The 24,163-nt window shown below is 41.2% G+C and overlaps 1 protein-coding gene across 2 annotated transcripts in view; it reads right to left on the bottom strand.

The window, feature by feature from the left end:
• Positions 1 to 24,163, bottom strand: part of adcy8 (adenylate cyclase 8 (brain)) — a 285,380-nt gene that overhangs the window by 160,762 nt on the left and 100,455 nt on the right. For both annotated transcript variants that reach the window (XM_021612605.2, XM_021612604.2), the window contains exon 2: positions 7,364 to 7,513. In XM_021612605.2, coding sequence (XP_021468280.2) covers positions 7,364 to 7,513 — 150 coding nt within the window. The remainder of the gene's footprint in view (positions 1 to 7,363; positions 7,514 to 24,163) is intronic.

Genomic DNA, 24,163 nt, shown 5'->3' with positions numbered 1-24,163 from the left:
GGGTTCGTGAATACAGACTCAAGCTCATTACCATAACGCAACGTTAACTATTCATGAAAATCGTAAATGAAATGAAATAAATATGCTAGCTCTCAAGCTTAGCCTTTTGTTAACAACACTGTCATCTCAGATTTTCAAAATATGCTTCTCAACCATTGCAAAACAAGCATTTGTGTAACAGTATTGATGGCTAACGTAGCATTTAGCATTAGCATTCAGCTGGCAACATTTACACAAAAAAACAGAAAAGCATTCAAAAAAATAATTTACCTTTGAAGAACTTCAGATGTTTTCAATGAGGAGACTCTCAGATAGCAAATGTTCAGTTTTTCCTGAAAGATTATTTGTTTAGGACAAATCGCTCCGTTTTCTGCGTCACGTTTAGCTATGAAAAAACCCCTGTATCCAGGATTGTGTAAATCTATCAGCAAGCTCATTAGCATAACACAACGTTAACTATTTATGAAAATCGCAAATGAAATGAAATAAATATGCCATCTCTCAAGCTTAGCCTTTTGTAAACAACACTGTCATCTCAGATTTTCAAAATATGCTTCTCAACCATAGGAAAACAATAATTTGTGTAAAAGTAGCTAGCTAGAGTTAGCATTTCGCGTTAGCATTTAGCGTTAGCATTAGCGTTAGCATCCAGCACGCAACATTAACAAAAACATAAAAGCCTTCAAATAAAATCATTTACCTTTGAAGAACTTCTGATGTTTTCAATGAGGATACTCTCAGTTAGATAGCAGATGCTCAGTTTTTCCAAAAAGATTCCTTGTGTATTAGAAATAGCTCCGTTTTATACATCACATTTGGCTACCAAAAAAAATCCATAAATTCAGTCCTCAAAACGCAAACTTTTTTCCAAATTAACTCCATAATATCGACTGAAAACATGGCAAACGTTGTTTAGAATCAATCCTCAAGGTGTTTTTCACATATCTCTTCGATGATATATCGTTCGTGGAAGTGTGCTTTCTCTCCTGAATCCCAGGAGAAAATGCCCGCACCTGAAGATTACGCACAAATTTAGACAAAGGACACCGGGCGGACCTCTGGAAAATGTAGTCTCTTATGGCCAATCTTCCAATGATATGCCTACAAATACGTCACAATGCTGCTAAGACCTTGGGCGAACGACAGAAAGTGTAGGCTCATTCGTTGCGCAATCACAGCCATATAAGGAGAGAATGGAAAACAGAGCTTCAGAAATTCTGCTAATTCCTGGGTGATGCATCATCTTGGTTTCGCCTGTAGAATGAGTTCTGGGGCACTTACAGACAAAATCTTTGCAGATTCTGAAACTTCAGAGTGTTTTCTTTCCAAAACTGTCAAGAATATGCATAGTCGAGCATCTTTTCGTGACAAAATATCGCGCTTAAAACGGGAACGTTTTTTATCCAAAAATGAAATAGCGCCCCTAGAGCTCTAACTGGTTAAAAAGAAATGTAACAAAGCGATTGCATTAAGAAGCAGTGTATCTTTCTAACTATATGTAGAACCTGTATATTTAGTCAAAGTTTATGATGTCTATTTACGTTATCTTGCGGCGCTACCTATATTTTCTGCTGACATTTTTGAGTATTTTCTGAACATGAATTCAATGTAAATGGACATTAACGGATATAAATGGCATATTATTGAAAAAAAAAATGTACTGTGTAACATGTCCTATTACTGTCATCTGATGAAGATTTTCAAAAGGTTAGTGAATGATTTATTTTTTAATCCTGCTTTTATAATTTCATATTTTCTGGGACAAAATGGCTGCCTCTTGTCTTCGTTTCGGTGGTGGTCTAATATAAATATGTGGTGTGTTTTCGCCTTAAAACATAAAAAAAATCTGACATGCTGGGTAGATGAACAAGGTGTTTATCTTTCATTTGAGGTATTGGACTTGTTAATGTGTGGAGGTTAAATATTTCTAAGAATATTTTTGCGTTCCATGCGCCACGTTCCAGCTGAACGTGGGAGGGGTCGTTCCCAAAAGGGAACCCTAACCCGTCAGTTGCATCTCTAGGGGCGCTATTTCATTTTTGGATAAAAAACGTTCCCGTTTTAAGCGCGATATTTTGTCACGAAAAGATGCTTGACTATGCATATTCTTGACAGTTTTGGAAAGAAAACACTCTGAAGTTTCAGAATCTGCAAAGATTTTGTCTGTAAGTGCCCCAGAACTCATTCTACAGGCGAAACCAAGATGATACGTCAAACAGGAAATGAGCAGAATTTCTGAAGCTCTGTTTTCTAATGTCTCCTTATATGGCTGTGAATGCGACAGGAATAAGCTTAGACCTTCTGCCGTTTCCCCAAGATGTCGGCAGCATTGTGACGTATTTGTAGGCATACCATTGGAAGATTGGCCATAAGAGACTACATTTTCCAGGGGTCCGCCCGGTGTCCTTTGTCTAAATTTGTGCGTAATCTTCAGATGCAGGCATTTTCTCCTGGGATTCAGGAGAGAAAGCACACTTCCACGAACGATATATCATCGAAGAGATATGTGAAAAACACCTTGAGGATTGATTCTAAACAACGTTTGCCATGTTTTCAGTCGATATTATGGAGTTAATTTGGAAAAAAGTTTGCGTTTTGAGGACTGAATTTTCGGGTTGTTTTGGTAGCCAAATGTGATGTACAAAACGGAGCTATTTCTAATACACAAAGAATATTTTTGGAAGAACTGAGCATCTGCTATCTAACTGAGAGTCTCCTCATTGAAAACATCAGAAGTTCTTCAAAGGTAAATGATTTTATTTGAAGGCTTTTATGTTTTTGTTGAAATGTTGCGTGCTGGATGCTAACGCTAATGCTAACGCTAAATGCTACGCTAGCTAGCTACTTTTACACAAATGATTGTTTTCCTATGGTTGAGAAGCATATTTTGAAAATCTGAGATGACAGTGTTGTTTACAAAAGGCTAAGCTTGAGAGATGGCATATTTATTTCATTTCATTTGCCATTTTCATGAATAGTTAACGTTGCGTTATGGTAATGAGCTTGAGTCTGTATTCACGATCCCGGATCCGGGATGGGGAGATCAGAAAGGTTAACTATTTATCTGTACATGGAATTGTATTTGTTTATTTTTTACAGATTTTTTTCTAATCTTTACAGGAAAATGCCATGGGCAGTATCTGATGTGTGGAGACATTTCACTGCAGCTAATGTATAACTAAAAGCTGTGTACATTTGCAAATACTGTGCCAAATGATATGTGAAGAATGCAACAAAGATGCATAATCATCTGGCCAAGTGCATAAAGTTCCCTCAGCGCTCACAACAAGCAACCTCTGACAAAAGTCCCTCTACTTCTATTTGAGGTGAAAATGAAGAATCAGACACTTTATTGATAGCAACAGCTCATGGTCCTCCTGGAATCAGATGATTTATGACTCAATGGAGGAACGTAGACAGAGAAATGCTGATGAATGTCATGCTCGATCTGTGTATGAAACTGGTTCTCATCTGATGCTCACAGGAAATGTGTATTGGAAAATATTTCTGAATGTTCTTCGCCCCCAGCATACAGCCCTCCAACCAGACATGCCTTATCTACACATTTGCTGAGTGCAGAGTTTAACAGAGTTCAAGTGAAGGTCAAGAAAATCATAGAGAAAGCAGACTGTATTGCAATCATCTCTGATGGGTGATCGAATGTTTGTCGGAAAGGAATAATTAACTACATCATCTCCATCCCTCAACCAGTATTCTACAGGAGCACAGACACAAGGGACAACAGACACACCAGTCTCTACATTGCAGATGAGCTGAAGGCAGTCAATGACCTTGGACCACAGAAGGTATTTGCACTGGTGACAATGCAGCGAACATGAAGGCTGCTTGGTCTAAAGTGGAGGAGTCCTACCCTCACATCACACCCATTGGCTGTGCTTCTCTTGCATTTAATCTGCTCCTCAAGGACATCATGGCACTGAAAACAATGCATACACTCTACATGAAAGCCAAGGGTAATCAAGTTATAGCAGCAGTCTACCTTACCAAGCAAAGTGAGAAGAATAAGAGCACCAAATTGAAGCTGTCCATCATGTTTGACATTCTCCTGGAGGGGAAGGTGTCTCTGGCCATATCACAGTCTGCCGATATGGACAGCCCCATCAAGAGGATCCTCCTGCATTATGTATTTGGTGAGAGATTGGTAAGCAGCCTGAAACCTATAGCAGTAGCCATTGCACGGATTGAGGGAGACAATGCCATCCTGTCCGATGTTCAAACTGCTTGCAGATGTGAAAGAAGAAATCCGTACTGCCCTGCCCACTTCACTGTTGCTCCAAGCAGATGAAACTGCAGTCCTGAAATACATCAAAAAAGCATGACGACTTCTGCCTGAAGCCCATATGTTGGACCCCAAGTATGCTGGCAAGAGCATCCTGTCTGTGGCAGAGATCAACAAGGCCTAAGGTGTCATCGCTATCATGTCTCGCCACCTTAACCTGGATGAGGGCAAGGTTCTTGGCAGTCTGGCGAAAAACACTTCCAAGCAAGGGCTTTGGGATGGAGATGCAATATGGAAGTTGTGCCAACATAGCTCATCAGCCACCTGGTGGAAGGGACTTTGTGGATCTGAGGCTCTTTCCCCTGTTGCCTCCAAATCCCACCAACATCAGCCACGTCAGAGTGCAACTGGTCCTTGCTTGGGAACACACACACCAAAGCACGCAACAGGCTGACCAATACAAGGGTTGAAAAATGGGTAGCCATTCAGGCAAATTTGAGGCTTTTTGAGCCTGACAACGAGCCATCCTCAACAAGGCTGGAAAGTGACATTGAAGATGAGGCTTCAGAGTCTGATGTTCAAGAGGTGGACATTGAGGAGGTCTAGGGAGAAGACATGAAAGGCTGAGAGGAAGACAACCAAAGCTTTAGTATCATTTTACAGATGTATGTTGAAAACATTTTTGGGGGATGCGATGGATCATTGGGGATCATTCATTATCCCTTTCTTTTGTTGTTCAATGAAATCATCCCATGTGAAGAGTCAACTCATTTAATTAAAGTTCAATTCGTAACTAAAATATTAATTTTTTTCTATTGGAAGGAGTTCATCTTTGAAATGATGTCGACTTATGATAAGGTAAAAGGTTTATGTTTCTTTCTCCATATGATATATATATCCAATATATTGCATATATTTCCGTTAATTCCCACATAAAGTTTCCACCTCTGAATAGTCCCCAAAATGTGCAATCCTACTACTATATTGTGACCACTGCTTAAAAGCACATTTCTGCAACATCAGTAAAGATGTGATCAATACATGTGGATTTAATTCCTCCAACTACCCTGGTAGGTTGACTGATAACCTGAAACAGGTTGCAGGCACTGGTTACAGTTTTAATTTTTTTCTTGAGTGAGCAGCTTTATGAAAGCCAGTCAATATTTAAAATCACCCAGAAAATATACTTCTCTGTTGATATCACATACTGTACATTATCAAGCATTTCACAGATACTGACTGTTAGCACTTGGTAGTCTATAGCAGTATCCCACAAGAATGAGCTTGAATATTACTTCAACAGTATTTAACATGAGATCCTCTCTCAGCTTTACAGGAATGTGGTTCTGAATATAGACTGCAACACCGCCCTTGTTGGCATTTCTGTCTTTTCGTTAGATGTTATAACCATGTATTGCTACCACTGTATCATCGAAACTATTATCTGAGTGAGTTTCAGAGATAGTCAGAATATGAATGTCTGCTGCAAGCAAGTTATTGACTTCATGAACCTTATTTCTTAGGCTACATATGTTAATATGGGCTATTTTTAGCACTTTTCTGGGTTGCTTGATTGTTTTTAATGCTTTACTGGGAAGCTTATGTCGTTGTAATTATTCTAATCAAAGGAGAGACTTTGACATTTCTTCAAAACAATGTAACTTTATTCATTCCTGCAGTAATGGAGTGTTAACGGTCAACCAATGGTGTGGAGTTAAAGCCCAAATAAAACAGAACTCTTTATAGTATTCCTGGGTCCTTGTGATGAACAACAGATACTTGAAATTATACAAAGGTACATTGTGTTCTCATGCAACAGACATCAACATTTATATGAAGCCAAATATATGTCTCTAGTTCAATTACTTCTTGTTTATACAAAAATACTAATGCAACATAGGATACTAAGCCCTTCCCTCAGAATGATGGAGTCCAGTATTCATCTGCCATATAGGATAAATAAACTGGAGATTTGGTCTCCCTTGCACTGACAGACAGGCACACAGACACTAATCATGGAATGGAATGTTGTCTTATCACCAAGCCATCGTAAATCGACTGTCAGCGTTAAATCTCAGTCACATGAGAGTTCTAAGACTACTATTCTGTTGCCTCTAAGAAAAACAGACAGTGTGTGAATGTACTGATATATGCGTCACTGATACTTCCTGTTTAAGTTTTTGCTTGTAAGCAGGCATCAGGAGGATAGAGTAATGGTCAGATTTGCCAAATGGAGTCGAGCTTTGTATGCATCTCTGTGTGGAGTAAAGGTTATCTAGAGATTTTTTGTCTCTAGTTGCACAAGTGACATGCTGGTAGAAATGAGGTAAAAAAAAAGTTTTCCTGCATTAAAGTCACTAGAAGTGAGCATTTTCTTGTTTGCTTATGGCCCTATACAGCTCGTTGAGCATGGTTGTAGTGCAAGCATCGGTTTGTGGTGGTAAATAGACAGCTACGAAACTCTCTTGGTAAATAGCGTGTTCTACATCTTATCATGAGGTATTCCAACTCAGGCGATCAGAACCTCAAGACTTCCTTAATATTAGAGATTGTGCACCAGGTCCAGGAATGGCTGAAGAATTGCAACATTTGCCTAGAACTAACGCTGCAGACAGCAATACTGGGTGATTTGAAAAGCTATAGTCAATCAATCAATAATATAATAATTGTTTCAGCAAAAAAAGTATTTTTTATTTACAATCTGTAAAAGCTATGAGAATAGAACGATTCAATTTGTTTGTGAAGCATCACAGCACCGTTGAAAGATATATGGCAAATACAAATCCAAAATGGATGATGTTGAGAGATAGATGGGAGAGGTTGAATGGAGCTCAAGGGTGGGACTAAGTCAGCACGTAAAGTAGATTTCCCTAGCTAGCAGAAAGACAGTACTAGACGACAACAGATAGACAAAAGAAGTATACTTCTCACTCCTGGAGATAGGTTAACCCAAAAGGTTTCTTCAAAAGGTTCTCCTATGGGGACAGCCGAAGAACCTTTTAAGGTTCTAGATAGCGCCTTTTCTTCTAAGACTGTATGGTTGTATGTCTTACAGTGACTGTTTTCTTTCAGTCACTTGTTACATACATAATCCTTTCGGTGAACCAAGACCAATGGTTTTACCTGTCTCTGGTTCTCTGTCTCCAGACGGAGCCTGGCCTCGATGCACCTCCTGGTCTCCAGGAAGGCCTGGCGCTGGGCACGGTCCGACAGGTAGCTGATAAAGATCCCAGCCGTGTTCATACACATGAACAACACTGCCTGGGCCACCACCTGAGGGAGACATAGAGAAGAACATTGAACATGGCTCAACAGGCTTATTAGTTGTAACACACATCACTTTTCATGGGTTATAAAAATCCATGTAATGATGAAGTACACACTCATTGTTGGTCGACAATACAGGCTTCTGATGTTGATCTACGTGCGATCAAAATGTTTTTAACCAATAAAGGTATTTGTTGGAGCATATGAGCATTTACTTCCAACACTGAAGAAGGCACCATTGCTGCAGCATATGTGCGTACGGGCTCCCGACTGGCGCAGCAGTCTTAGGCATTGCATTTAAATGCTAGAGGCATCACTACAGACCCTGATTTGATCCTGGGCTGTATCACAACCGGCTGTGATCGGGAGTCATAGGTTAGGGGAAGGTTTGGCTGGGGTAGTAAATTAAGAATTTGTTCTTAACTACCTTGCCTAGTTAAACAAAGGTTAAAATTACACTGGTCACAATAAGAAAAAAAAGTATTTGATTAGGTACTGCAAAAATACTTTACTAATGACTACTAAATTGTTTATTAATGTGGGAGTACCACACCAGTTGGTGTTACCCCTGACCATATGCCCTTGGACAGGAAGAGCCATCATGGACACCGGGTCATCAATGAGAAGCTATGGAAGGAGGTGAGAACGGTCCACAAGACAACATGAAGCCTTGGACAGAAGGTCCATTGTATCTGGCTGATAATGAGGCTAAATGACCACACGGATGGAGTGAAGTTGAGTGCCGCCTGTTTAACCACTCCTATAGGATTCCTTCTGTTATTCTGCCTTCCAAGACCCTTGCTTTTCCTGTCATGTTGGGAATAGATTTAATGTACTTCAGTGGTGTCCAGATTGACAGAGCTCACCCAAAACTGCCTTCCCCATCTCTGATGAGGCCATGTGGAAGGCCCAAAAGGATGATCCAGAAGTACAGGCTCTGTACCAGATCATCCTGGAAGATGTAGAACATGCTGCATCATTTCCATGAAGACCCGTTAGCTGGTCATTCCGGCAAGTTCAAAACCTACAAGTGGTTGCAAACACTACTGTACTGTCCAAATCAGAGCCTGGATGTAAAGTCACACACCCGAAACTGTCAGGTTTGTCAAATGTACAAAACAGAAGTCTGCCGGCAAGTTGCAGCAAACAGTGTTTACCCTACCTTTGTAAATGTTAAGGAGTATATTTGATGGGTCCAATTCCTAGAAGCTCGAATCAGAATGTGTACATGCTTGTTTTTGTTTTTGTTGTGGAGCTATTTGTCCTTCGCCGGGCCACAGCGAGGACAATCTCTAACATCCTCACGAAAGAGATCCTGACACACTGGGGAGTGCCTAATTACATCCTGTCTGACCAAGGTTTCCAATTCCTGAAACAGAAGTTGACCACGGACTATCACTCACAGACCAACCTCAAAGAGAGGGTACATCGAACCTTGAAGACGATGGTTGTAGGGACCCAGCACAAACACTGGGACAAGCACCTTCACGAGTTCTGAGTTCTTGCCGTGCAAGAGTCCACTGGAGAGCTCAAACTGAGTCGTCCCCTCCGAGGACCCTTGAACATGATGCTACAGCCCCAAAAAGTTACTCCGGACATGGCATGCTATGACCGGATCCAATAACAATTCATAGGATTACAATTAAAAGCCAAGTCTCCGTTGTTCTCTGCTGTTTTTCTCAACTGGAGTTTTAGTGACAGACTAAACTGACTGACAACTTTTACCATAGGGTATTTCATTTGTTTTCCTTGTGATTTACACTGTATCGTGTGGGGTTTTGTCAATTTGATGTTACTGTAGGCCTATTGTGAATCCAAATAATGTATTGTAGTGTGGCCAGGAGTGTTATGGTGCTGAGTTTGGTATGGTACTTGTTTTACACACTGTTAATTGAGGACAATTGTGTGACTGAGGTCACCTGGGGTACACTCAACCATTTACCAGGCTGGGACATTTACAATTGAACCTATTCCTCAAATTTGCTAAATGCTAATTATGACAAAAAAATAAATCAAAGTGCTTTAAAATAGACAAAATTGATAATTAACTGTAATGAAAAAACAGACTGACCAATAAAGACTCAACTTAAAAAAGACCTGTGGTCTAAAGTGCACGAAGAGAACATACATAAACCACAAATCAGCTGACAGGAACGGACGTCACAGCGAGACTATAAGGGGAGTGGCCAGTTCAATTATCTGTTCTAAGAGAATGCCAAACATCAATTTGAAATACAAACAATAATAATATAAAGTTTCGATATACTGATCCGGTTTTTAAATTCAAAGCATTATTTTAGCATTAACAGCACACAACATTAATGTATACCATTTACTTGGCTATTTTAAACTCGGCAAGGGAAAAATATTTTCCCTGGCGGTGAACATTTTAAAACCCCCCTCCAGAACCATATTTTAACATTGGGAATCAGGTCGGACCTCCTTTACTAGAACACAGCGGCATCCATGCTGCAGACATGGTTCAGGAAACTCTTCAGAGTTTAATGAACACGAGGGGAGACAGAGAGCTGGTTTCAAGCGCAGGGTGCAGCAGGTGTTTGTTGGTAAAGGACCACAGGGTAGCTGGGTCCAGGGGCAGGCAGAAGGTCATATACACAGGGGGTCCAGAAAAACAACAGTACAGACAGAGAAAAGGCTAGTAACGTCATCCGGGAGATCAGGCAATAGGTTGATAACAGGAAATCCAATAGGCTAAAGTACAGGCAGGGAATAGGCTGTTAGTGAGGCAGGCCAAAACAATCATACAAGGGAGGATTACATTTAAAAAAATGTTACCTTTATTTATACAGGTTTTTCTCATTGAGATAATATCTCTTTACCAAGACAGACCTGGTCCAATAGCAGCAGGGGGAACAACGTTTCAGACAAAACAACTTACATACACTAACACAACATTAAACAAAACTATAAACACACATACAGTACAAAAAAAAACATTTTACATTAAAAACATTACGGGACAACCACCGCTCCGACTAGAAGTGTGTCACATAACAAACAATACCTCACAGTGATGGGGTGCAAAGAACTGAACTAAATAGTGTGTGATGATGACATATAGGTGTGTGAACAGGTGATCAGAAAACAGGTGATTGGGATCTGGAGAGTGAGCTGCGTTCAGGGGATCTATGTTTTTGAGAGTGTAAGCTGGAAAGTGGGCTGGATAGTGAACTGCGTTCAGGGGATCTACATGTTTGAGAGTGTGAGTTGGAAGCAGACGTTACACTGAGACACAGAGGTGAATTATACCAGTCACTGTTACTACATATACAACGGGTGGTTCTAATCTTGAATGCTGATTTCATTAAAACCGCATTCCAGCCGGTGTCTATTCCACAAGTTACCACCGGCTAAATCTATGATGATAAAATTCCTATTTACTCTGTTCCATCAGACTGCGCAATCTACTGTCATCCAGGCAATTTATAAACTTGATCTCCAGTATAAAAAAAAAGCAGGGGGAACATTTAGTTTTCAACAGCAGAGATGTGTTGAACCTTGTCAGGCTTTCCAACTTCAGTTTAAAGTGATTGTGTTAGCTGTGTTGTTGGCTAGCTCCTCTGAACAACAGTGTCCTGATGAGAGAACACATTTTCTATGCCAGGTGAAATTAGCTCATTGTTATGGATGTTTCAAATAAATGTCACTGGAAAACAGCTTAAACAAATGCAAATGCAGCTACTGTTGTGTGACGTGACTGTAACTTAGCTGTAGTTGGCTAGCTACAGTGGTTCCTCCTTTAAAATTTGCAAGCTTACACCACGGGACTTAGATGTCATTTGTGGTTTAGTACGGTACCCTACGTCACCATTTCATTGCTCCAGACCAGCGCAAGGGGGAGTTAGAGCACTGATTATGCTTTTGGGTCCTACTGTGTCTCTAACTGACAATGAATGGGCGACATAAACCTACATATAAACTGATAATTGTGCACAACTTCAGTATTACTTACTAAAACTGTTGTTACACTGAGGTTTTTACTATTTTATTTTGATAGGGTTATTTTGCTCTTACTGTAGTAGTGTAGCCCACTCCCGACCGGTCACATTATACAGCCCCTGAGTGGTGCAATGGTCTTAGACACTACATATCAGTACAAGCTGTGTTGCTACAGATGCCAGTTCAATACCTGTGCTGACCTCGACTGGGAGACCCATGAGATGACTGTAGGTTTTTGGTTTCTCTTCCTCTAAAAACAGAAATAAATAATTCTAAAAAACAAACTGGCTTTATTTACAAATTACTAACAATGTCTCACCCCATGTTGAAGAATGGTCTTTTTCTTGCTCATTTTACGTTATTAGTCCACGTGTGACAAAACTAGAGCCTGTAGGTCCTGCCTTGTTGATAGTGTTGTATTCTGAATATAGCCTAATGTTCTATTCTGTACGTAAAACCAAGACACTCCATTTAGTATATGTTACGTTTGGTGTGGTTAGGTAACACAGATTTCTATTTCTATTTATTATGGATCTCCATTAGTTCCTGCCAAGGCAGCAGCTATTCTTCCTGGGATCCAGCTAAATAAAAGCAGTTATACAATTTTAAAAACAATAAAATACATTCACAACACATTAAGTGTGTGCCCCAAGGCCCCTACTCTACTACCACATGTCTACAACACAAAATCCATGTGTGTGGGCATGTGTCTGTGCCAATGTTCGTGTTGCTTCACAGTCCCCGCTGTTCCATAAGGTGTATTATTATCTCATTTTACTGCTTGAAATAGTTACAAAAAATGAAAAAAGGTTGGTTGGCCAGGGTGGATTGGTGGTCGTTTAACACAAATGTATAGCAACCCAAAGGTTGCAAGTTAAAATGTCATCAAGGACAACTTTTGCAACTTTTCAACTGCTTACTTTTTTTAGCTACTTTGTATCTACTTAGCATGTTAGCTAACCCTAACCTTAAACCTTTTAGCAAATCCTTCCCCTAACCTTAATGCTTTAACCTAATTCCTAAACTTAACCTCTAACCCTCGCTAACGTTAGCGAGCTAGCTAATGTTAGCCACCTAGCTAGAATTCGTATCATACTCTTTGCAAATTCGTAACATATTATATTAGAAAATCCATTAAATCTGTGTACGTTTTGCAAATTTGTAAAATATTGTATGTTTGCTAATTCCTAACATGTAATTCGTAACATCATACGGAATGGTTGTTGGCCATCCACATATTAATGTGAAATGCACTGAGACCAGGTTGTACAGGCAGGTATGATGACTGACATGTTTGGCAAGGTAGTTCCAGCACCACTCAACAAAATGCTGATAAGGACAGTATATGTAACGGCTGTGAATGACAAAAGAAGATTAAAGTGTACACATTGTTATCCAGGGCCTGTGTGTCAGATGTCTCTACTTCTCTCTGTGGCTGTATCATCAATGCTCCCACCTCTCATGATACTACCTAGCATCTAAAGCTGTGGAAGACCTTCGCCCAAGAACTGCCAGATACCTACATTTGTTTTGTTAAATCATTTTATGTTTATTTTGTTTTTAAAAGGGACTTTGAGGTCCTACTTGTAATGAAAATGGTGATATAAAATACATGTATTATTATTTTATTATTAGCACAATGTAAAGAATGGTTTATTTTACATGGAATTGTTACACTTGAAAGTTATCAAAACACTTTGTTCAAATTCAACAATTGCACTAGTATTAGATTACTCTGTAGGCTACTCACCGATGCAAAGCTTCCTCCTGGAGGAAGCTTTGAATTGGTCATACTACAGTGTGGTATGAGAATAGTGCCATCCTCATGCATCTCACATCTGCCTGTAGTTACACATCTGCCTGCTGGACCCATGGGTTGAGGCAAACTCTGTCATATCCAGGATGGATTGTCATGCACTCCACCCCTCCTGCCACCTGACTTCACGTGTCCATAACCTGTAATACATTACATAGATGGAAGGGACTTCAACAACCACTGGAGACTTGAAGTCAGAACCTCACCCAGAGAGCTGTGAATGTCAGTGTCTGGTTAGACAGCCAAATCCTTAGAAATTTGCAAATAGACAAATAGAATGCCATGCTACACTGAAGAAAAATATAAACATTTTAAAAGATTTTACAGAGTTACAGTTCAAATCAGTCAAATGAAATACATTCATTAGGCACATATACCTTTAAAGCCAGGTAAGGGCATGGTTCAGAAAACCAGTCAGTATCTGATGTGGCCACCATTTGGCTAATGCAGTGCGACACATTCCCTTCACATAGTTGATCAGGCTGTTGATTGTGGCCTGTGGAGCGCTGTCCCACTCTTCAATGGCTTCGCAAAGTTGCTGGATATTGCCGGAAACTGGAACACGCTGTTGTACACATCGATCCAGAGCACCCGAAACAAGCTCATTGAGGGACATTTCTGGTGATTATGCAGGCCATGGAAGAACTGGGGCATTTTCAGCTTCCAGGAATTGTGTACAGATCCTTGAGACATGGGGCCGTGCATTATCAAGCTGAAACATGAGGCAATGGCGGCGGATGAATGGCACGTCATTGGGCCTCAGGATCTCGTCACAGTATCTCTGTGCACTCTATTTGCCATTTATAAAATATAATTGTGTTTGTTGCCCATAGCTTATGCCTGCAGTGGTCTAAGGCACTGCATCTCAGTGCAAGAGGTGTCACTACAGATCCTGATTTGATTCCAGGCTGTATCACATCCAGACGTGATTGGGAGTCCCATAAGGCGGCACACAATTGGCACAGCAATGTCCGGGTTTGGCCGGGGTAGGCCGTCATTGTAAATAAGAATTTGTTCTTAACTGACTTGCCTAGTTAAATAAAAGTTCAAATAAAACATACCATAATCCCCCACCACCAAGGTCTGCCATCTGCCCGGTACAGTTGAAACCGGGATTTATCCATGAAGAGCACATTTCTCCAGTGTGCCAGTGGCCATCGAAGGTGAGCTTTCGTCCACTGAAGTCAGTTACGATGCCAAACTGCAGTTAGGTAAAGACCCTGGTGAGGACGAGCATGCAGATGAGCTTCACTGAGATGGTCTATGCAGAAATTATCAGGTAGTGCAAAACCCACAGTTTCATCAGCTGTCTGGGTGGCTGGTCTCAGACGAGCTCACAGGTGAAGAAGCCAGATGTGGAGGTCCTGGGCTGGTGTGGTCTGTGGTTACGAGGCCGGTTTTAGGTACTGCCAAAAACGACATTGGAGGTGGCTTATGGTACAAAAGAGAACATGAAATTCTCCGGGAAGAGCTCTGGAGGATATTCCTGCAGTCAGCATGCCAATTGCACACTCCCTCAAAACTTGAGACATCTGTGGCATGATGTTCTGTGACAAAACTGCACATTTTAGAGTGGTCTCTAACACAAGTTGCACCTGTGTAATGATCATGCTGTTTAATCAGCTTCTTGATATGCCAAGACTACCAGGTGGATGGATTAGCTTGACAAGGGAGAAACACTCACTAACAGGAATGTAAACAAATTTGTGCCGAAAATTTGAGAGAAATAAGCTCTTGGGAACATTTCTGGGATCTTTCATCCCCCTTTTTGCAAGGGTCTGAATACTTATGTAAAAAATATATTTGATTGTTTTACTCTTTTATTTTTTGCTAACATTTCTGAAAAGTTGTTTTTGCTTTGTCATTATGGGATATTGTGTGTAGATTGAGGAAACAAAATCATTTAATGCATGTTTAAATAAGGCTGTAGAGTGTAACAAAATGTGGAAAAAGTGAATTGGTCTGAATACTTTCCGAATGCATTGTAAGCCAGATAGGCCTACCACATACATGCCCTTCAGACAGACATGGCAGCTCTGCTTCTAGATCTTAAGCAACCTTGAAGAATTATTTCTAATATTATTAGCCCAGAATATTTTGCCGTTGTTACATACAGACAGAAATAACTTTTGGATACAAATTGGCGGTAACTCAACCAGAAATACCAATGTCCTGAATTGGATCCGGAGAACAGGTATTCGGAGTGGACTTCTAGTCCGACTCAGGAGGCGTGCACACCATCCACCGCTTCCGAGTATATTACTCACTAATGTTTGGTAGTGTAAGGCAGTGGTGTATGTTTCATGATTAATTACTCATGGTTTGATTGTGATAACTTACAGGAACTCAAGTCCTTTTGTTCACCCAACCTAGAATGCCTCACAATCCAATGCCAACCTTTTTAACTCTCAAGAGAATGCTGGTGAGCAGCAACATGTGAAGACGCGTTTTCTCAGGGCTCCAATCCAGGGCAAACAATTTACTATTAATACTTGACCAACACCTCCCCCACCGTGTTCATTTTGTAACATTTCATATGAAATCGAACCCAATTTACTAATCTGACATTTTTGGCCTTTTAATCGTAAAATGTCGAGACGACAACGGCCGCGAGCCACAAAGGAGCAGGCCTCTGCTGAAGCCTTGGGCTCACCTGACACGGACTCTGATCCCCCCCGACCTAGACATGGTAATGGCGGCTATCATTAAATCTGAACAGACTGTGCTGGCTAAGGTGGAGTCACTAACCAACGACCTATCTGCACAAATAGTTATTCTCGAAAACCGGGGTCAACATAAAGATTGACTCCATTAACGAAGACTTGGCGAGACATGACACCCGTCTGACTAGCCTGGAAGATGGGGCAAGTATTACTCTGACAAAGTGGTGACACTGGAAGAGCAAGTCACCTGGCTGTCATCAGATGTCGTCAAACTCACTACCAAGGTTGAGGACCTCGAGAACAGACAGCCGGAACGGTAAAAATTTTGACGTGAGAGAGGGACTCGAGACCGTAGGCGGAATCCGGCCAACCCTGTCCATAGCCAAACTCCACAGGAAATTCTAGGCCTTGATCATGCCCCCACCCTTGATCGTGCGCAAAGAAGCATACAGTCCGCACCGAAGAATGGGGAGCTGCCCAGACCCATAGTGGTTAAATTATACTACCTTCAGGAGAAGGATGTAAAAAGGGCAAATCAATCCCAGAACAACAGCAAAGGACCTTGTGAAGGTGCTGGAGGAAACAGGTACAAATGTATCTATATCCACAGTAAAACAAGTCCTATAGCGACATAACCTGAAAGGCTGTTCAACAAGGAAGAAGCCACTGCTCCAAAACCACCATAAAAAAGCCAGGCTAAGGTTTGCAACTGCACATGGGGAGAAATATCATACTTTTTGGAGAAATGTCCTCTGGTCTTGTGAAGGTGGTAAATGACCTTTTAATGGCATCAGACCGAGGCTCTGCATCTGTCCTCGTGCTCCTAGACCTTAGTGCTGCTTTTGATACCATCGATCACCACATTCTTTGAGAGATTGGAAACCCAAATAGGTCTACACGGACAAGTTCTGGCCTGGTTTAGATCTTATCTGTCGGAAAGATATCAGTTTGTCTCTGTGAATGGTTTGTCCTCTGACAAATCAACTGTAAATGTTGGTGTTCTTCAAGGTTCCGTTTTAGGACCACTATTGTTTTCACTATATATTTTACCTCTTGGGGATGACATTCGAAAACATAATGTTAACTTTCACTGCTATGCGGATGACACACAGCTGTACATTTCAATGAAACATGGTGAAGCCCCAAAATTGCCCTCGCTCGAAGCATGTGTTTCAGACATAAGGAAGTGGATGGCTGCAAAATTTCTACTTTTAAACTCGGACAAAACAGAGATGCTTGTTCTAGGTCCTGAGAAACAAAGAGATCTTCTGTTGATTCTGACAATTAATCTTAATGGTTGTACAGTCGTCTCAATTAAAACTCTGAAGGACCTCGGCGTTACTCTGGACCCTGATCTCTCTTTTGAAGACCATTTCAAGGACAGATTTTTTTCCATCTACGTAACATTGAAAAATCAGAAACTTTCTGTCCAAAAATGATGCAGAAAAATGAATCCATGCTTTTGTCACTTCTAGGTTAGACCACTGCAATGCTCTACTTTCCGGCTACCTGGATAAAGCACTAAATAAACTTCAGTTAGTGCTAAATACGGCTGCTAGAATCCTGACTAGAACCAAAAAATGTGATGATATTACTCCAGTGCTAGCCTCCCTACACTGGCTTCCTGTCAAGGCAAGGGCAGATTTCAAGGTTTTACTGCTAACCTACAAAGCATTTAATGGGCTTGCTCCTACCTATCTCTCTAATTTGGTCCTGCCGTACATACCTACACGCCGTACATACCTTGCTCTGGAGCAACGAACCACCCTTGCTGTCTCTTCCTGGCCGGTTCCCATCTTTCCACTGGGATTCTCTGCCTCTAACACTATTACAGGGGCTGAGTCACTGGCTTACTGGGGCTCTTTCATACCGTCCCTAGGAGGGGTACGTCACTTGAGTGGGTTGAGTCACTGATGTGATCTTCCTGTCTGGGTTGTTCTGTTATAATCTCCACCCGGCACAGCCAGAAGAGGACTGGCCACCCCACATAGCCTGGTTCCTCTCTAGGTTTCTTCCTAGGTTTTGGCCTTTCTAGGGAGTTTTTCCTAACCACCGTGCTTCTACACCTGCATTGCTTGCTGTTTGGGGTTTTAGGCTGGCTTTCTGTACAGCACTTTGAGATATCAGCTGATGTACGAAGGGCTATATAAATACATTTGATTTGATTTGGTCTGATGAAACAAAAATATAACTTTTTGGCCATAATGATCATCGTTATGTTTCGTGGAAAAGGGGGGATGCTTGCAAGCCGAAGAACACCATCCTAACCTTCAAGCACGGGGGTGGAAGCATCATGTTGTGGGGGTGCTTTGCTGCAGGGGGGACTGGTGAACTTCACAATATAGATGGCTTCATGAGGGAGGAAAATTAAGTGAATATATTGAAGCAACATCTCAAGACATCAGTTAAAGTTAAAGCTTGGTCGCAAATGGATCTTCAAAATGGACAATGACCCGAAGCATACTTCCAAAGTTGTGGCAAAATGGCCTAAGGACAATAAAGTCAAGGTATTGGAGTGGCCATCACAAAGCCCTGACCTCAATCCCGTAGAACATTTGTGGGCTGAACTGAAAAAGCGTGTAAGAGCAAGGAGGCCAACAAACCTGACTCAGTTACACCAGCTCTGTCAGTCGGAAGAGGCCAAAATTCACCCAACTTATTGTGGGAAGCTTGTGGAAGGCTACCCGAAACGTTTGACCCAAGTTAAACAATTGAAAGGCAATGCGACCAAATACTGAGGTTATGTAAACTTCTGACCCACTGGGAATGTGATGAAAGAAATAAAAGCTGAAATAAATAATTCTGACTATTATTCTGACATTTCACATTCTTAAAATAAAGTGGTGATCCTAACTGACTTAAGACAGGGCATTTTACAAGGATTAAATTCAGGAATTGTGGAAAACTGAATTTAAATGTATTTGGCTAAGGTGTATGTCAACTTCTGACTACAACTGTATATTTTTTTCCCCCAAGTGGATGGGTTTGGTCAGGGGGAGAGGGGGGAACATAACACTGCCGATTTTGCAGGTTTTCCTACTTCCAAAGCATGTAGCATAGGTCTGTAATTTTTATCATAGATAAGGAATCTAAAACAAAAATCCAGAACATCACATTGTATGATTTTTAAGTAATTAATTTGCATTTTATTGCATGACATAAGTATTTGATCACCTACCAACCAGTAAGAATTCCGGCTCTCACAGACCTGTTAGTTTTTCTTTAAGAAGCCCTCCTGTTCTCCACTCATTACCTGTATTAACTGCACCTGTTTGAACTCGTTATCTGTATAAAAGACACCTGTCCACATCTTCAATCAAACAGACTCCAACCTTTCCACAATGGACAAGACCAGAAAGCTGTGTAAGGACTTCAGGTATGAAATTGTAGACCTGCACAAGGCTGGGATGGCCTACAGGAAAAATAGGCAAGCAGCTTGGTGAGAAGGCAACAACTGTTGGTGCAATTATTAGAAAATGGAAGAAGTTCAAGATAACGGTCAATCACCCTCGGTCTGGGGCTCCATGCAAGATCTCACCTCGTGGGGCAACAATGATCATGAGGAAAGTGAGGGATCAGCCCAGAACTACACGGCAGGACCTAGTCAATGACCTGAAGAGAGCTGGGACCACAGTCTCAAAGAAAACCATTAGTAACACACTACGCCGTCATGGATTAAAATCCTGCAGCGCACGCAAGGTCCCCTGCTCAAGCCAGCGCATGTGCAGGCCCGTCCTAAGTTTGCCAATGATCACCTGGATGATCCAGAGGAGGAATGGGAGAAGGTCATCTGGTCTGATGAGACAAAAATATAGCTTTTTGGTCTAAACTCCAGTCGCCGTGTTTGGAGAAAGAAGAAGGATGAGTACAACCCCAAGAACACCATCCCAACTGTGAAGCATGGAGTTGGAAACATCATTCTTTGGGGATGCTTTTCTTCAAAGGGGACAGGACGACTGCACCGTATTGAGGGGAGGATGGATGGGGCCATGTATCGCGAGATCTTGGCCAACAACCTCATTCCCTCAGTAAGAGCATTGAAGATGGGTCGTGGCTGGGTTTTCCAGCATGACAACGACCCGAAACACACAGCCAGGGCAACTAAGGAGTGGCTCCGTAAGAAGCTTCTCAAGGTCCTGGAGTGGCCTAGCCAGTCTCCAGACCTACTCCAATCTCCGCTGTGAGCTTTGCAGCTCCTTCAGGTTTATATTTGGGCTCTTTGATTAATGCCCTCCTTGCCTGATCCGTGGGTTTTGGTGGGCGGCCCTCTCTTGGCAGGTTTGTTGTGGTGCCATATTCTTTCCATTTTCAATAATGGATTTAATGGTGCTCCGTGGGATGTTCAAGGTTTCAGATTTTTTTTTATAACCAAACCCTGATCTGTACTTCTCCACAACCTTGTCCCTAACCTGTTTGGAGAGCTTCATGGTGTCGCTTGCTTGGTGGTCCCCCTTGCTTACTGGTGTGGCAGACTCTGGGGACTTTCAGAACAGGTGTATATATACTGAGATCATGTGACAGATCATGTGACACTTATATTGCACACAGGTGGACTTTATTTAACTTGTTATGGCTGCAATCCCCCATCTGGATAAGTGTCATTATCAACCGCTGAATAGCATAGCGCTACATTAAATACATTTTACTACAAGTGCAATATAGGAAAACACAGTTTAACCTTTTGTTAATCCACCTGTCGTGTCAGATTTTGAAATGATGCTTTACGGCGAACGCAATCCAAGCGTTTGTGTAAGTTTATCGATCGCACGACAAAACATTAAGTACACTTAGCATCAGGAAGCTTGGTCACAAATCAGAAAAGCAATCAAATTAATCGTTTACCTTTGATGATCTTCAGATGTTTTCACTCACGAGACTCCCAGTTACACAACAAATGTTCCTTTTGTTCAATAAATAATTTTTATTTTTAAATAAATAAATTTTTATATCCAAATACCTCCGTTTGTTTGTCGCGTTATGTTCAGAAATCCACAGGAAAGAGCGGTCACGACAACGCAGACGAAGATTTCAAATAGTTTCCATAATGTCCACAGAAACATGTCAAACGTTTTTTAAATAGATAATAGATAATATATCAACCGCAAATGTCTTTAACAGTAGGAGAGGGAAAAGCAATAGCTATCCAAACTCATGTGACCACTTGACGCAATGTTATCGTTCTGGCTCATTTTAAAATAAAAGCCTGAAACTATGTCTGAAGACTGTTGACACCTTGAGGAAGCGATAGGTAAAGGAATCTGGTTCATATCCCTTTAAATCCAGCAAAGGGAGGCTATGGAACATGGAGATTTCAAAATAGAGGCCACTTCCTGTTTTGATTTTACTCAGGGTTTCGCCTGCAATATCAGTTCTGTTATACTCAGACAATATTCGGACAGTTTTGGAAACTTTAGAGTGTTTTCCTACCAATACTAATAATAATATGCATCTATTAGCTGGCCGTTTACAATGGGCACCTTTTCATCCAAGCTACTCAATACTACCCCTGCAGCCATAAAAAGTTAACTAATTATGTGACTTCTGAAGGTAGTTGGTTGCACCTGATCTTATTTAGTGGCTTAATAGTAAAGGGGGTGAATACATATGCACCCACCACTTTTCAGTTGTACATTTATTTAAATTATTTTGGAAACTAGCAATTTTCTTTTATTTCAGTTCACCAATTTTGACTATTTTGTGTATGACCATTACATGAAATCCAAATTAAATCCATTTAAATTACAGGTTGTAATGCAAGAAAATGGGAAAAACGCAAAGGGGATGAATACTTTGCAAGGCACTGTATATCTCTTCTACGACTCCTGAACTCTACAAATGGAGACTGCTACACCAATCGGAATTTGACAATCTTTCCACCAAACAAACTGAGCAGCTTCTGTTTAAGTCGAGGCAATTCTATGAACACGAAGAGAAAGCTGGCAAGTTGTTATCTCACCAGCTTCGACAATCCGCTGCTAGCAGCACAATACCTGAAATCTGTGTTGTAGGAGATTTAACTTCTACCAATCCAAAGAAATCAACAATCAATTTAAGCAATTCTACTCTACTCTTTACTCATCAGAAGCTCTTCCTGACACATCTCGTATGCATGCATTTCTAGACAAACTGGACATCCCCGGTCTCAATTCAGATGAACAAACCAACATTGATGCCACAATAAGTGATGATGAAGCTACTCTGGGCCTGATGGCTTCCTTATGGAATTTTATAAAGCATTCTCCTTGACCGGGTTGAGTGGGTATATCTATTTACAGTACTATAGAGATTTGGTTTGGTCTGTCATTCCTTTCCTGGATTAAGATGTTGTACTCTTCCCCAGTGGCTTCTGTTTGCACCAACGATGTTACCTCCAGCTACTTCCCTTGCCACAGGGGGGTCAGGCAGGGTTGCTATTTATCCCCTTTAATATGGCTATTGAACCTCTTGCTATCGCCCTGCGGGTGGAGGAGAGGATTAAGGGGCAACATAACTCACAAGGTGTCCTTATATGCAGACAGTCTTCTTTTATACATCTAACCCTGTGGAGTGTATACCCTCTCTATTGGACATGCTACAAGGTTTTGGGACATTCTCTGGTTATAAGTTAACAAAAGGTGTGCTCCTCCCCATTAATCAGTTAGCAGAAGGAATTGGGTATACCAATTTCACATTTAAGTGGAGCACCAGGTCTTTACTTATTTGGGGATAAAGATCACACGCTCATTTAAGGCTCTGCTTAAACATAACGTCAGAAAACTCCTGGAGAGCACTAAGCAGGATTTCACAAGATCTCTTCCCATTTCATTAGAAGGTCACATTAATTAATTAATATCTAGAGAGACCTAAGCCGGCAAGCTTTTTACACTACTACTGGTCAGAAAATGTATCTAAATGTGTTTTTGGGGGTTTCTACATTTCAAAACACGGATGGCCCATCATGGAGTTACAGTCAAACCTTCCATCTTCTCCAGTCTCACTCCTGTGCTCCCCAATGCCCATAAACCTTGACACCCATGTTTTGAACTTTATTGTTAAGAACTCCCTTAAAATCTGGTCCCAATTCCGATATCACTTTAGCCATAAACAAGCAAGTGGCTTCTCTCCATTAACATCTAATCATCTCTTCCCTGCGTCACAGATTGACACGGCATTCCAGTTCTGGCATTTTTTTGTGACCTATTTGTTGATAACATATTCATCTCATTCGATACTCTAAGGGTTGACCATAATGTTCCCAATACCCACTTTTGAAGATACTTCCCTTCATTTCCACTCGAGCCTACTAAGTGTCCAGTCGAGAGGTGCTTAGATCTTAACCCTTATCTGAAGGGCACAATCTCCAGAATATACGACATAATACAGAACATTAATCCACCTTCCTTTGCAAATACAAAACCTGCATGGGAGCAAGACATAGGTGGCGAGCTACCCGATGATATATGGCAACAAAGTATTTAGCATAAGGCATGGTCTAAGGTTTAAGTTTATGGTTTTGCACCATCCCCATTACTCAAATGACAGATTGCCAAAAATATACCCAAATGTTGACACCAAGTGTTTGAGATGCCACCAGAGTCCAGAAACTGTGGGACACATGTTTTGGTCATGCCAATCTTTGAGTGGCCTCTGGGACCCCATTTTTGAGGCATTCTCACATACTGTAAGTGTAATACAACTATTAGCCCCAACCCGGTCACTGGCATTTTTGGGGTACTTCCCCTAGACCAGAAAGCTACCACGCAAGCTACTGCTAGCTCACCACCTTGTCCTCTTTCACTTTACGTCTGCAAAGCCGCCCTCCTTTATGCAGTGGGTTAAGGAGGTGATGTCATCTCTGGAGAAGGTTAGGTACACTGTGCATAGGTCAGGACAGAAGTTCGACTAAACCTGGTCCCCATTAATACAATAAGTGGAGAACCTGTCTTTTACTTAGTGGAACTTGCATATTTTGGTAAGCAGTCATGTCTGTTCAAGTGGCCATTTGTGCTGATGAGAATTTTAATTGAATTTCTTTCCATTGCTTTTGTTTCTATTAATGATTGTTACTGTTTCTTTCCTATTTAACTTACTTTTATAGCTGTCTTAGTGGGTGGGTTTGTTTGGAGGGAGAAAGGGAGTGAAGGGTGGAAGGGAGTGGATGGATGGGGTTGTGCTGTTTTTGTTGTTATATCTGAAAATCCATAAATAAAGCTTAAAAATAGTTTTAAATGTTTTTTT

Source organism: Oncorhynchus mykiss, chromosome 8, assembly GCF_013265735.2.
Source record: "Oncorhynchus mykiss isolate Arlee chromosome 8, USDA_OmykA_1.1, whole genome shotgun sequence".
Taxonomy (NCBI): Eukaryota; Metazoa; Chordata; class Actinopteri; order Salmoniformes; family Salmonidae; genus Oncorhynchus; species Oncorhynchus mykiss.
Note: the sequence above shows the minus strand (reverse complement) of the source record. Positions and strands in the feature narration are given on the sequence as shown.